This window comes from Rhineura floridana, chromosome 17, assembly GCF_030035675.1.
Source record: "Rhineura floridana isolate rRhiFlo1 chromosome 17, rRhiFlo1.hap2, whole genome shotgun sequence".
Lineage (NCBI taxonomy): Eukaryota > Metazoa > Chordata > Lepidosauria > Squamata > Rhineuridae > Rhineura > Rhineura floridana.
The window spans coordinates 6,688,249-6,703,550 of record NC_084496.1 but is presented as its reverse complement, the minus strand read 5'-3'; the positions used below and the strand labels follow the sequence as shown (position 1 = coordinate 6,703,550).

General features: G+C 47.3%; 1 protein-coding gene across 2 annotated transcripts in view; it reads left to right on the top strand.

The window, feature by feature from the left end:
• MSS51 (MSS51 mitochondrial translational activator) overlaps window positions 1–15,302 on the top strand; it is a 38,626-nt gene that overhangs the window by 8,503 nt on the left and 14,821 nt on the right. Inside the window, exons 2-5 of one of the 2 annotated variants that reach the window (XM_061599840.1) lie at window positions 2,941–3,163; window positions 6,539–6,694; window positions 8,215–8,339; window positions 9,849–10,412. In XM_061599840.1, coding sequence (XP_061455824.1) covers window positions 2,979–3,163; window positions 6,539–6,694; window positions 8,215–8,339; window positions 9,849–10,412 — 1,030 coding nt within the window. In that variant the 5' untranslated portion in view covers window positions 2,941–2,978. The remainder of the gene's footprint in view (window positions 1–2,940; window positions 3,164–6,538; window positions 6,695–8,214; window positions 8,340–9,848; window positions 10,413–15,302) is intronic. The other variant, XM_061599841.1, reaches the window with a different exon arrangement.

The window sequence follows — 15,302 nt, the reverse complement described above, 5'->3', positions numbered from 1 at the left end:
ATTAGCAGTACCCAACACACATAATGTGGCATTCCCAGGGTGGCATAGTGGTTAGCGTGCTGGGCTGCAACCTGGGAGGCCAGGGTTCAAATCCCCACTCAGCTATGAAGCTCACTGGGGGGGAACCTGGGGTCACAGTCACCATCTCTCAGCCTTACGTACCTCACAGGGTTGTTGTGAGGATAAAATGGATGGCAGGTCAAAGAACTATGCATGCCGCCTTGCACTCCTTGCAAGGAAGGTGGGATATCAATGAGATAGGTAGGTAGCTAGGTAGGTAGACAGACAGACAGACAGACAGATAGGGCTTGTATCCAATGTCGTGCTAATGAACTTGTTCCATTTGTACAAGGATTTAAGTTCTATGGGGTTCCCCTCAACCCTCTGGAACAGATTTGGGGAAGGTGTGGGGCACATGTTGGGGGACGAGAGGGGGGAGTTCTGTCGCATAAGTGTCAATAATTGCACTGAAGGAATGAGTGCATTGTGTAATACCCTAAATAAACTTCAACAGTTGTTGGAAGTGGTCCCAGAATGCACTTCCCAGGTGCCCCTGAGAATAATGCAGCTGTCAGTAATCAGTTGGGTTGCTTGCCCAGTTGAGTCCTCACCCCTGTTAGGGTACGCACAGCACTCACTGCATGCTCAGAGATACACTTTCTTATTAAGGTAGATGTCCCAGAACTGGGGGGGGGGAGAGACAGGTTCCAGGCTCCAGGCTCCGCCTTGACTCAAATGGAGGCCCTGCCAACCACCGCAGTGTAAGCTCCTTGTAAAGAAGACTTACAAACCATCAGATGAAAGGCACGCTATCAAATGGATCTCAGTTGTGACTGGCTTTCCTGGCTGTGGGCCAGCCGTATGTCTTGGCCAAAGGTTGATCCCTGCCTCGGGGGATCATATAATGGGATGATTTACTGAAGCAGGTGTTGGGGCTTGACAGAAGAGGCAGGCCTGTTAGCCTGTGGGGAATGCCTTCCCAGCTAGCCGCAAGGAGGCTCATCTTGCTTCGCAAACATACCATGCCAGGTCAGAGAACTTCAAAATGCAGGGAGAGGGGATTCACACCCCACTTGCAGGTTCCCTGGCTCCACCAAACAGGAGATGGTATTGTTGCGTGCCTCCCCAATCTTTTGTACCCAATTTGGCTACTAGCCGTGATGGCTGTGCTGTGCCACCCTAGTCAGAGGCAGCATGCTTCTGGAAACAAGTTGTCGGAAGCCTCAGGAGGGGAGAGTGTTCTTGCACTCGGGTCCTGCTTGCGGGCTTCCCACAGGCACCTGGTTGGCCACTGTGAGAACAGGATGCTGGACTAGATGGGCCACTGGCCTGATCCAGCAGGCTCTTCTTATGTTCTTATGTTCTTAATCTCCGAGCGGTGAGATTTTGGGGGTCCCTGCGCTTCTCCAGGGTTTGGTTTCCTTTGGGGAAGAAGGTCAGCGGAGACTTCAGTGTCTTTATGAAATATGGTTTATTTATTTACACACATTCCAACCTGAGCTCAAGGATGGAGGGGGTTCAATGCATCAGCAGTCCAATATCCAGCTTTTCCATCTGGGCTGCAGGAGGCAGCCCAAAGGTCATGGTGCAGAGACCTAGTCTCTCTCTGCCCTGCCTTCCAGTTCCCAGCAATTCTCTAGACACACACAAACTAAACACAACTTCTGCTAGCTGCCAGGAGTGGGGGGAAGGCTCTCCTGAAGAGTTTCAATGACAAAAGGGATCTTCCTGGCCCATTCTCCGTTGCTAGGCAACTGATTGGCCCATTATCTTACCTGGCCAATCTATTTGGTTCACAAAATACTCATTTGACCAGCAGAGAGTTCCTCATTCCAAGGCACAGGATTCCAAATCAGAGGCTGGAAAGGTGACCCACAGGAATCATCCATCCCAACCCCCATGCTCATAACAGTATTAAGGCGGAGGACCGGCTGCATGTGCATTACTGGTTTAAAACACAGCTGGGTAGTTCTTTTTCTTAATTCAGAGAGAAACTGGTTTGGGGTGGGTGGGGGAAGTCATCAAAACGCATCCCGGACACCTGGATGAAACTATCCCCTTGGTTTGACCGTAAGCCAGCAGCACTGGAGGACACCAAGGGTGTACATTGCGCTTTTATGGTGCTATTTTAATGGGGGCCATAGTTCAGTGATAAACATCTCAGGTTTAATCTCCAGCATCTCTAGGTAGGGCTAGGAGAGCGACTCCCTGTCTGAAACCCTGGAGACCCCTTTGGAGAAGCCCTTGCTGTCATATTCCCCCTCCCCCCTAGAGCAGCCAGAGGGATAAGGAAGGATAGGGTAAAGATAGCAAGGGAAGTAGGTTATTGGGATAGGACAGGGAAATGAAGGCTACAGAGACACAGACCCTGTTGACACTTTCTGATGAAACATACGGCACAGTCCTTCAACGATCCTGCTTTCCTATATCCAGGGAAGGCTGGTGGCTCCAAATGTCAGTGGGGCAATGGAATCCACTCGAGGTTTTATCTGAACTTACAAAGAGCTGTCCAAGTGGAGCCACCAGCCTCCACTGCCTGTATCTCACTCCACTGCGCACTCTGCCCCATGTCTTCAACAGCGCAGCCTTTGCCTACCCTGTCCCCTCCTTACTGCAATGGAGACTGGTCTGTTGGGGCAAATGGAGCGCTGCCCCACCAATCTCAGCCAGTCCCTGCCTGCCTGCCTGCCTTCTTACTTACAACCAATCCAGGGGGTAGGACTGCCTACCAGCTTCCTCCTCCTCAGTCTCAGTGTTGCCCCTTGTGGGACTCAGCAGGGAGGAGGCTGGGAACAAAACCAGGTTGAGTTGGCTCTGGCTCCCCCTACTGTTGGGCTCCCTTGCCTTCCGCCCCACCAGTCCGAATGAGCACCAGCCACTGCTGCCTTCCTGGAAGATGGGCTATAAATACAGAAAGAAATAACAAATCTTCATTTACAGGTTGGTTTGGATTCTAGATCCTCCAGCCTCCACTAGAAATGGCTCACAGGAAGAAAACTGTGGCTTCCAAAGCTGGGCACTCCAGGAAAAATCCCACGGAGACGCCAGTCGTCACAGGGCCCAATATGGACTCCTTGGGTTTCTTGGCTATGGACAGCAATGTCCCAGGTCTGTCCCAGGTCATCCTTCAAAAACTCAACATGAAGAGCTACGATGACTACAGGTGAGGTCTGTTTGCAAACACAGCTGGGGACACATTTCGGAGGATGGTGAAGATCTTGACTTTTTTGGGAGGGGGAGGGGTACATAGCTACACACAAGTTATTAGGATCCAGGGCAACAAGCAGGAATCACCATCCTGAGATGGTGTCCATTCTAGGACTGTTAGTATTAGTTTATTAGTTGTAGTGTGCAAGAAATGAATAAACAGCATATATTATAAAGACTGTTCTGCTGTCTGAAATCTGACTCCCAAATATAAAATTTCTGGTACCTCCCAAAACTCAAGAATTCTTAAGTGGGATCTCTTCTATTCTCCACCCACACTAGACAACTGCTGTTGATAACCGGTGAGCTTAGGTGTCCTAATGTTTGACATAGAAGGACTCTGTGTAGACACGGGGAAAAGGAGAAGCCCTCGACCCTATACATAAACAGGCAAGGGGGGAGTCTTGCCGGTAACACAGGTCTGCAGGAGGGTCAACATGAACAGGGTCAGCAGAAAGTGGTAAGATCAGGAACCATAAAGAACATAAGTGTCCTACTGGTTCCAGTGGAGGCTGCTTCATTAGGGCAAATGGAGCGCTGCCCCATCAAGATCAGTCTGCCTCCACCAGCTTGCCTTCTTACTTACTTACATCCTTGTCCTTGCTTTGGCTCCACCTATTGTTGGGCTCCCTGCCTTCCGCCCTACCAGTCTCTTTTTTTTTTTCAATAATTTTTATTCAGATTTTCATAAAACATACAAGACAAAATCATAAAACATTCAAAGACAAAAAACAAAATCAAAAATAGTTAAACAAAAAGAAAAAAAGAAAAAAAAAAAACAAAAATAAAAAATAAAGAGTAAAATATTGACTTCCCATTTGTCAAAGATCAAATCAGTTATAAGTCTATAATATATAACAATCCTGTCTCTTAAGTCATATTATAAAATCACTTTCCTCCAGTAGTTATCTTACTTAATCATCAAATCTCATAAACATTACTTTATTCTTTCCACAAAAAGTCAAAGAGAGGTTTCAATTCTTTAAGAAATATATCTATCAATTTTTTTTTCCAGATAAGCATATCGATTAATCCATCTCATTACTAATTATGATAATCTTGTTGTCATAACCATAGTCAAAATAAACATTTCAATTAATCCATCACATCAGAATCTGTTAGGTTCAGTAATTTCAGTAGCCATTGTTCTATTATCCCTATTAGTTCCATTTTCCATCTTCCATCTTCAGTAGTCTTGTTAAGTCCAGTAATTTCAGTACTACCAGTCTCAATGGCCACCAGCCACCATTGGATCAGACCAAAGGTATATCTAGTCCACCATAGTGTTTCCCGCAGGACTCCAGAAGATGCCTCTGGGAAGCCCACAAGTGGGATATGTGGGTCCCCAGCAACTGGTATTTACAGGCATGGTGCCACTTATCCTGGATGGTAGCTAGCAGCCATCCATAGCCTTAACTTCCATTAATGTATCTAATCCTCTTTGAAATCTGTCCAAGTTGGCATCCATAATCACATCTTGTGGTAGGTAGCGAGCTCCACAGTGTAATTATGTACTGTGTGAAGAAGTTCCCTTACCCTTGGACTTCACTGGATGGCCCAAATTCTAGTATTACGAGAGAGGGAGAAAAAATATCTGTAGCCTAGGGATGGGGAGGAAATTCAATTTCGGTTTGCACTTAAAGCTGAATTTATCAAATTCGCACATTCTGAAACAACATGAGCACTGAAACTCCGCCATCCTTCAAAATTCACACTTATCTGAATTTTGCAATGTAGTTCTCCAACCAGATTTTTTTTTAATGTATATATAGGGGGAAATTGCCTAAAAATGAATATATTAGTGAAAATAACATGGAAAATGTATTCTATGAAGATAAAGTGCTTATTTTTTATTATTATTTATTTATTACTTTTATACCCCACCTTTCTTTTCATGATAGAAACCGAAGGCAGCTTACATATGGTTCCTGGGAGGTCTCCCTTCCAGGCACTGACCAGACCTGACCCTGCTTAGCTTCAGCAGGGAGCTGGCCTCAGGTGCCTTCAGACCATAGCAGACCACAGACTGCCAGCATTTCTCCAGGATTTCAGACAGGGTTCTCTCACAGCCCTACCTGGAGATGCTGAAGTTTAAACCTGCAAGCAGGTGATCTACCACTGCGCTATGGCCCTTCCCAACATGGGGGTGGGGAATGAAAGAAATAATGTGTATTATTTAACAAGTGATTATCTTATTTATATTTTGATAATTTATCATCACCATCATCACATTCATCTTGATTTATCACCCACACTTCATCCTAAGTGCTCCCACAAGATGCAGTAATGGCCACCAGCTTGGATGGCTTTAAAAGAAGATTAGACAAATTCATGGAGGACAGGGCTATCAATGGCTACTAGCCAGGATGGCTGTGCTGTGCCACCCTAGTCAGAGGCAGCATGCTTCTGAAAACCAGTTGCCGGAAGCCTCAGGAGGGGAGAGTGTTCTTGCACTCGGGTCCTGCTTGCGGGCTTCCCCCAGGCACCTGGTTGGCCACTGTGAGAACAGGATGCTGGACTAGATGGGCCACTGGCCTGATCCAGCAGGCTCTTCTTATGTTCTTATGTTCTAAGCTTCCAGGGCAGGGCACAACAATTCAAAATACAACATTAACTTCCTTTTAAAGTCCACTTCTATCAATATTTTTGAACGAACAGTTCGTAACCTATGTAAACTGCTTAAATGTATATAACTGGTATATAAATTCTGTTAAATAAAAAATAAGAAGGAAGAAGGGTATATTGCTTCGGGATGTGGGTGAAAGGGTGAACTTGCCAGCAAAGTCACCTGTCAGCTTAGTCTGTCAGCTCCCAAATCTACTTGAAGTGGCCCACTAGAAAAACGAATTGCACACCATCCAAATTCCAAAATACCACAGCTACCTCTTCCTACAGTAGCCATACTTCACTGCCCTCTTTTAAAATGCTAGAATGTGGACCCAGGCATCCCACAAAAGGAGATAGGAACCCTCCTCCTTGTTCATCAGTGGAGGCTGGCCCATGGGGGACGCTGCCCCACCAACCTTCAGCCTGTTCTTCATCAGCCCCCACTTCCTGCCTTCTTACTTGCAATCAGTCCAGGGGGTGGCCCGGACTGTCAGCTCCTTCCTCCTCCTCAGTCCCAGTGTTGCCCATGTAGAACTCGGCAGGGAAGAGAATGGGGACAAAATAGAATGAGTTGGCCCTGCCTGTCATTGGCTCTGGCCCTACCTGTCATTGGCTCTGGCTCCGCCTACTGTTGGGCTCCCTGCATTTCACCCCACTAGCCCCAATGGGCACCAGCCACCACTGCTGTTCACCTGTCTTTTTTGCTCCGGCTGCTTCCCGACAGGTCTGCAATGGAAGGCAAAAACCTGTGCACGGATTTTGGCATCCGATCCTATTTTGAGATGTTCCAGAAAATGGAAGACACTTTCAAGTTCTGCGTCGAGTGCAAGAAACTTCCAGAATCGATGCCTGATCCAAAAAGCCTGCGGCGCTGCAAAAGGTGAAAATTAAGAGCTATTATTCCATAATAGACATTCTAGTTGATTAATCAATGGACATTTTTCACCTTAATGTATCCGTCAAATAAATGTGTACATGGCTAATGCTATACTGTAGATTTTGAGAAAGGGGAAAAAAGCATAATTTCCTTTGTTTTTCGAAGGCAAATATATATGCCCTGAAAGAGGGATTCCGTCTTGTGTAAGAGCGAAAGGGAAAGATCTCTCCTATAATGAGAACTGCTACCTATTTTCCCCCTTTTTTAAGAAAAGTGCTCACATTAAAAATAATTAAAATTTTTAAAAAAGTGATGCCTGTTTAATCTGGGATACTTTTTAGCTGATCGAGGTTTTTAACCAATTAATCTCACCAATTCATTGATTAAAAGGTTACAGTCCTCAAAAAAAACAATTCTTTGTAGACAAGGGGATCCCATCCAAGCCACCATTATGGAGGGGGCGGGGGCTGGCTCTCAAAGGTGGCCCATCAGAAAATATAACCAGGAGCAGCTCTGTATATTGAAGGCAGGTCCACATGATAAATCTAAACCAGTTTCTAACCTGTCTAGCTGTCTGACACAGGTTGGGCTTTGGGTTGCCAGCTGCCTACCTCACCCCCTTTCTCGACAGGGAAAGGGCGGCAACGGAAGGGTCGTAGGGCGAGGACCATAGCTCAGTGGAAGAGCAATCTGTTTTGCTTGCAGATGGCCCCAGGTTCAATCCCCAGCATCTCCAGATATGGCTGGGAGGGAACCCTGCCTGAAATCCTGGACAGTCACTGCCAGTCAGTGTAGACAATATTGAGCTAGATGGACCAATGGTCTGACTCAGTATAAGGCAGTGTTTCAGGTTCCTATGATTAGGTACCTCTCTCTTCCCTCTCTCTCTAATGCTTTATCAGAAAGTCTTGATGGATGCAGAGATAAGTGCTTAATTAAGACATGGAGCTCTGGGAATTGCTGGTCCATGCTCAGAACTGTGACCTCCAACAAAGAAATCTCAGTGCCCACAATTCCCATAGTTCTTTAGTTGAAGCGATGATATTTAAATTGGTTTGATTTTGGCCTGCTTTAATTCCTGGCTTATGTTCTTATACCCATGCATGCAGCCCCTTTGTTCCTCCCACTGCCTGAGCCACAATGAAACCAGGAAGCCTCCAGATATCCATAGTTTGCTGTTTTGTCCAAACCAAGAAACTATGGTTAGCTGTTTGGGAACAAACCAGCATGTTAAACTACTTTTTGAACTTGCTTTTAAGACCCTGCCTTGCTCCAAAGGTGTCAACCATTGTTTCCCAGTTCAGATGAAACAGGAAACTCTGATTAATTAGATGCTTCCTGGTTGCGTTGTGCCTCCTGCACATGGGAAGAGCAAAGCAGCTGCATGCAACAGGCTCAGTCATAGCTCATTAGGTATGATTGTCCAGACATGGCCAGTGAATAAAGGTCACTTTTAGTTGTGGATATTGGAGTCAATGTGATTGGGTAGTCTTAACTTTTGGCAACCTTCCTTCCACTCCCAGGTGCCAGAATGTCTACTACTGTGGCTCAGAGTGTCAGCGGGCCAACTGGCCCACCCACAAAAAGTTCTGCAAGAAGATGAAGCTGACGGCCCTTGACCGGCTTGTGGAATGGCTTGTATTTACAGGTGGATCTAGGATGTGATGCCAGTGTGTGATTTCCCTCTTGCTGCCAACTACTCTGTCTGGCTTCAGCTGTTCCACCACCATATTATTTGCTGGTGGGATGGTGCTACCAGGCGGAGGGTTCTGGAGTAGCACCCATCTTGGTGGTGACGTACTTGGTGTTCCACCCACACTGTGGAGCTTCCACCAAATCCTCAGTGGGCCAAACTTCAGTATCAGGTTGTGCCCCTTATTCATTCATTCATTCAAAAACCACACTTTCCAGTAAAAACCAATTCCACCTGATCATGACATTTAAAAATCTACTTAATATTTTGGGAAGTTGTCTCCCTGTTCATTATACATGTGGACCCCTCCTAAGACATCACAACCTAATTTTGCATGATACTTCCTGAGATCAAGGAACAGGCTTTTGACAATGTTTGGATACAATTGAATGCCGTTTTGAATCAAGATGGCAGATGGAACCTTTCAAAATTGCACAGATTTAAAAACTGCACTGATATTTTGTTGTTTTTTAGAATTCCCAAGCAACACCAAGTACAAGACTGCTACTACAAAATGCATTTCAGTGGGCAGACTTCAGGCTTGCTGGGTCTACTTTTCTTGTATTTTTTAAAATTCAATCCCAAGGTCCACCAAAGAGAGCCGAGTGCAAAATAGTGGCTCATATGCTAAGAATTAAGGAACAAGGGACCACTCTGAGCACATGTTTGTCAATCAGGAGATCCAACCATGGTGTGCATGAGCCCTGATTGGATCGTCTGATTAACAATGCTAAGCCCAGGAATTGGTGATAAGTGCCAGAAGCAAACTCACAATCCCTTCCATACAAAAACAACAACAACAAACACACTTCAGATTTTCCTCCTCTCCAGCAACCTTATTTAGAGGATGGAAAGGTTTTGGGTTGTTGCTATTGTTAAGACAAGTGGGGATCAAGAACCCTTTGTTGATCTACAGCAAATCACCCAGAGGTCTACCAGTTCATCTACCTTCTGCCAACCCTTGCTTTATGCTGGGGTGGAGAACCTCCATCCCACAGACCAAATTCGGCCCACCAGGCCTCCCCTCCCTGTCCCACTCCTGATGTCGGGTGTTAGGCTGGTAGAAACACAGCCAGAAATCAGGACTGAATTCCCCGCTCATCAACTGATAGGCAGGGAGTTCAATCTTTCTTGGTTTGGGAGTGTGAGCTAGTTCCCTGCGGGGAACTTGCTGGTGCCCCCAGACCTTGCAGAAGGCAGGGCTGAACTCCCAACACATCAGCTGATTACTATCCCCGTGAGCCAATTTTGTCAGGTGGGGAGGACCACCCACCTGTAAATCACCAATGTCATTATGACATCAGATGATTGGCAGGTGGGTCCTGCCAGACCAACAAGGCTCCCCCACTCCACTTTACATGGTAGCCTAACCCTGAAGTAACCAGAGCATGGGGAACAGCAGAGGCAGCATCCTGAACACCGCCATGCCCTACAAGCTTCTTACCGCTCTGACACTTCTTGCAGGTGACATTCCTTTCCCCACGAGCCTCTGGACAAAACGCATCCCAGATGTGAGAGGCTGGGAAGACTATTTCGCCATGCAGGAGGGTTTAGATGAGAAGCTGGGCGCGATCATGACCGGGCACTACATGAACACCCTCTGGGCCAACGCCGGGAAGCCAAAGCCTGACGAGGCGGACCTCCTGGAGTCTGTCAAGCGGGTGATGACGGACTTTGTCTCCAGGCCAGCCACCATCAGCCTGGGCCTGTATGCCTTTAGGCTCGACCCTTACGCCAAGCCTCTCACAGTGCACGTGGTCGGGGCTTCCAATGTGGAGACCCTCAATGCTCGTGTGACGGATTACGATGAGCTCTCCCGCGTGTTTCCAAAGCACCAAGGCATTGAAGTGGTGATGGTGGGTGTTGACGTGGTAGACGGGCCCATCATGAGACCACCGTTGGTGGCTTTTGGCCCCCGGGAAAGAGTCTACCTCAGCAGCTACAAGGGCCTCTATCACGACTTCTGGGAATCACAAGTGGAAACACGGCAGGCTTCCCGGCCTGATGTCGTGGTGGGCTTCCATCCAGGTATGTCATTCCTTTACCCCTTCCCTTACACCTTCCCGTGAATGAGGGCTGTAGTAGCTCAGTGGGGAGAGCATCTGCCTTGCATGCAGAAGGTCCCAGGTTCAATTCCCAATGCTGCCTGAAACCCCAGAGAGCCACTTCCAGGCAGTGTCGACCACTGTTCTTCAACCTTGGGTCTCCAGATGTTGTTGGACTACAACTCCCACCCCCCTTGGCTATTGGCAGACTGAACAGGCACACAAGTCGCCTGGTCACAGGCTTCCATCTTATGCCACCCTATGCATTTCTATTTTAATTCCAGCAGATGTGGGGAACACTTGGCCCTCCAGATGTTGCTGCAGTACAACCCCCATCAGGCCCAGCATGCATGGCCAGTGGTGATGGGAGTTGTAGTTCAGCATGATCTGGAGAGCCAAAGGTTCCCCGCACCCAAATTACAATGATTATATTGAACTTGTCAAGGATTATCAATACCTTGGCACAGATTAACCAAAAGGGAGACAATAATCAAGAAATCAGAAGAAGGCTATGACCGGGGAGGGCAGCTATGAGAGAACTAGAAAAGGTCCTCAAATGCAAAGATGTATCACTGAACACTAAAGTCAGGATCATTCAGACCATGGTATTCCCGGTCTCTATGTATGGATGTGAAAATTCGACAGTGAAAAAAGCAGATAAGAGAAAATCAACTCATTTGAAATGTGGTGTTGGAGGAGAGCTCTGCGCATACCATGGACCGTGAAAAAGACAAATAATTGGGTGTTAGAACAAATTAAACCAGAACTATCACTAAAAGCTAAAATGATGAAACTGAGGTTATCATACTTTGGACACATAACGAGAAGACCTGATTCACTAGAAAATACAATAATGCTGGGAAAAACAGAAGGGAGTAGAAAAAGAGGAAGGCCAAACAAGAGATGGATTGATTCCATAAAGGAAGCCACAGACCTCAGCTTACAAGATCTGAACAGGGTGGTTCACGACAGATGCTACTGGAGGTAGCTGATTCATAGGGTCGCCATAAGTCATAATCGACTGGAAGGCATATAACAACAACATATCCGAATGTACATCTGTGTATTTACATTGGTATGTGTAGATTTTATGTCCTAGTGGATGGTGGAAAATGTTGCCGGCCTTTTGCAACTTGTTGCATCTGGAGCTGCCAAGGCTTGCAGGGCTTTAAAGTAGGAAAGCTGACAGGGGCAGAACAGCACGCTGGCAGCGACCTTTCTCGCAAGCAAAAGAAAAATTTGCCCGCCTTGCGTCACTCAGTCCCTGTGGATTGAAGCAGGTGGTGATCCATGAAGGAGGGGGGAAGACTGGCAGGTGCTTTTCATCAGGGAGAATGGCTTTTTATGGCTCTGGGTCAGGCTGGGCACAGATCTATCCCCGTTGCTGGAGAGAGACAGATGGAGGCATCTCTGCTGCAGAAATTGTTCCTCTTTTACTTCCAGACAAGAAACACTTTGGTGTTTAAAGCAGAGCTTGGAAAAGTTACATTTTTTGAACTACAACTCCCATCAGCCCCAGCCAGCATGGCCACTGGATTGGGCTGATGGGAGTTGTAGTTCCAAAAAGTAACTTTTCCAAGCTCTGGAAAGGTGCCAAGTGCATCAGAGCTAGCGGTAGTTATTTGGCAGCAGCGGTAGAGAGAACACTTTGCACATGATCAGAGGAATTGTCTTCCTAATTGCTGCCACAGCAATTCCTCTCTTTTAGCATAGAAGGGGGCTGTGTCTTCTATTCTCAGAAAACCATGCAGGGAAGTCTCTGCACTGAACCTTCCACTTCCTAATCACACAGCCTGTTCCCAGCCCTGCATCCTGTGATGATTCCCAGTCCTTCCTTCTCATTCTTCAAAAGGATCAGACCGCAAGACCCCCCCCACCTCTCCTTTCTAGGGGATGATGGATACCATGATCAAACAAGGAGTAGGCACCCAGTTCTATCTTGTAAGGCAGGGCAGGGGAAGCTTTTCCAGCCCGAGGGCCACATTGCTTTCTGAGCAGCCTTCCGAGGGCCACACGCTGGCCGTGAGGAGGCCAGAGGTAAAAGTGGGCTGAAGCAATGCATGTAAATTTTAACTTTGTCCAGCAGGCTAGGGCAGTGGTGATTGGTGCCCATCGGGACTGGTGGGGCGGAAGGCAGGGAGGCCCAACAGGAGGCGGAGCCAGAGCCAATGACAGGCAGAGCCAATTCATTCTAGTTTTCTCCCCATCCTCCTCCCCTCTGCTGAGTTTTACAAAGGCAGCATTGAGACTAAGGAGGTGGAGGAAGCTGGCAACCAGGGCCACCCTCTGGACTAGCTGTAAGTTATTAAGGCAGGCAGGCAGGTGGGGGATTGCCCCATTCGTTCTTATGGACCAGCCTCCAGCAGGATCCTTCCCATCACAAATGTTCCTTGAGGCTTTTAGATACTCTCTTGAGCTGGTCTTTGCCAGTTACTGGACACTTGGGGGCCTGGGAGAGAGGGAGAGAGAGAGAATGTGTGTATTTCAGAAATCCTGTTTATGACACTGGGCTCTTAGGATCATCCCTAAATCTGTCACTGAGGTACTGGAAATGGAATGCAGTGGAGAGATCAAGCATTTTATCAGTCAGCAAACAATGGCAGCAAACAGACAGGCTTAAGAAGGGTTGTCTGCTTTCACCCCAAGGTGAATAAGAATCTCTGCCTCCCCTACACCCTGCCTTTGTGCACTGTTAGTTGGGTTGGTTTGGGACACCAAGAAGGCGCTTCACATCAGATCCGGTGAATGGTCCATCTAGCCACAACTGTCTACTCTATGGGTGGGGAACTTCCAGCCTGCCAGCCTGCTTAACCCTGACACAGATCCCAGTTTGGCCCATGAGGCTGTTTTCCCCAAACCACGCCCCCCTGCCCTGCCCCACACCCAATGATATATATTTTATTGCTCTCCCTTTATTGCCTTTTCCGCTGTTTTTTGGCGCATTGTGGTTTAAATGCAGGGTGTGTAGGTAGAGATGGAGAAGAATGTTGGTTTTGTTTGCATGTAAATGAGAAACTATTCAAGTCACATTTCCTGAACTTCTGAAACCCAGCTATCCTTCACACTTCTCTGAATTTTGTGATGCCGTTCTCCAACCAAACCATATGTACAAAAAAAATGTATATCCTAGGGTAAAGTGTGCATGACGATGCACATATTAGTGAAAATTACATACAAAAATGCATTATGGTAGGGTAAATTGCTTGCAAAAGTGTGTCTGTTAGGCAACACCACACACAACATGTATTTATTAGGAGAGATTCACACTAAAATGTTGATGTATCTTCATGAGGATTTTTCTTTTTTTAAAAAAATATGGAGACTGAATATAAGACTGGAAAAATGAGAAATGTAAAGAATCAGGATGGACAGATTTGCCTGTCCCTAGTGAATACACAGCCCAGGTCTTTAACATGGCTGTCCTGTGGGAAGTTCTAAATCGCAGCAGTTCTCTCAAGGTCTCCAGCAGAGGTGGTTCCCCCCGCCCCGTAAGCTGCTACCTGATCCTTTTAACTGGCTGTGCAAGAGACTGAACCTGGGACCTTCTGCTAGCACAAGAGGTGCTCTCTCACCGAGCGACAGCCTCTTGCCAGATTGAGGAGGCGTTCTTCAAGGGAGAACATGGGTGCAATCTTTTTCAAACAATGGGGCCATTCTGAAAGCACCCTCGTTGTAACCAAACCAAACATACTATTTCGTCTCCATTGTGGAGCTCGAGGGTAGGGGGAGAGACCCCAGTTCCACGTGTCTGAGGTGGAGGCTGGCAGCAATCCATTTGGACAGATGATAAACCCTCCAGAGCCAAGATCTGCTGGATCAGGCCAATGGCCATCTAGTCCATCATCCTGTGGTCACAGCGGCCAACCAGATGCCCATGGGAAGCTCTCAAGCAAGGCCTGAGTGCAACAGGTCTCTCCCCTCCTGTGGTTTCCAGCAACTGGGATTCAGAGACACACTGTCTCCGACAGCGAAGGGAGAACTTCCTCCCAAAATGTCAGACACCGATCCCCAGGGAGGTAATGAGACTTGAACGGCAAAGTTGCCTGGACAGAGAAGGAAACCCAGGAATGGCATCTGTGGTCTTCTTTAATGGACAAGGCCATGCTGTCCCAGGCAATGGTTCGTTAGCATTTTTGCATTCCCAGGTCCTGTTTCTTACCCTCTGATCCTCCCTTTGGAAGGAAGGGGGACTTGCTGCGCCCGGGAAAAGATGCCGAACAGGGCCACCCAAACTGATCAAGGGATTGGAGCGATTCCCTGACGAGGAAACGTTAAAACGCTTGGGCCTTTTGCTTTACTTTAGGGAAAAAAGGCGAGCAAGGGGGAACACGGCAGAGGTGTCTAAAACTGTGCATGGTGTGGAAAAAGTGGGGAAGGAGAAGTTTTCCCTCCGTCTCTTGTAATGCTAGAATTTGAGGTCATCCGATGAAACTGAATGTTGGCAGACTTCAGGACAAGCAAAAAGGAAGTACGTTTTCACACAGCGTGTTAAACAATGCCATTCGCTTCCAGAAGAAGCTGCAATGGCCTCCAAGTTGGATGGCTTTAAAAGAAGATTCGGCAAATTCATGGATGGATAGATAAAGCTATCTATACCTTCCTCCACTGTTGGAAGGTCGTATGCCTCTGAATGCCCTTGCTGCTGTTAATCACAAGAGAGGAAAGGGCTGTTGCATTGGCCACTCTGAGAACAGGATGCTGGACTAGTTGGGCCACTGATCCAGCAGATAGGCTCTTATTTTCTTATATTCAATTTTGCCCTGCAACAGGCAGGGGAGAAGGGAGTGCTGTGGGAGCTGGTACAAGGTAGGAACACAAGGACGGTGGCAGCGACGTCTCTGGCTGCAGCAACCGATACTGTGAAAAGGAGCAG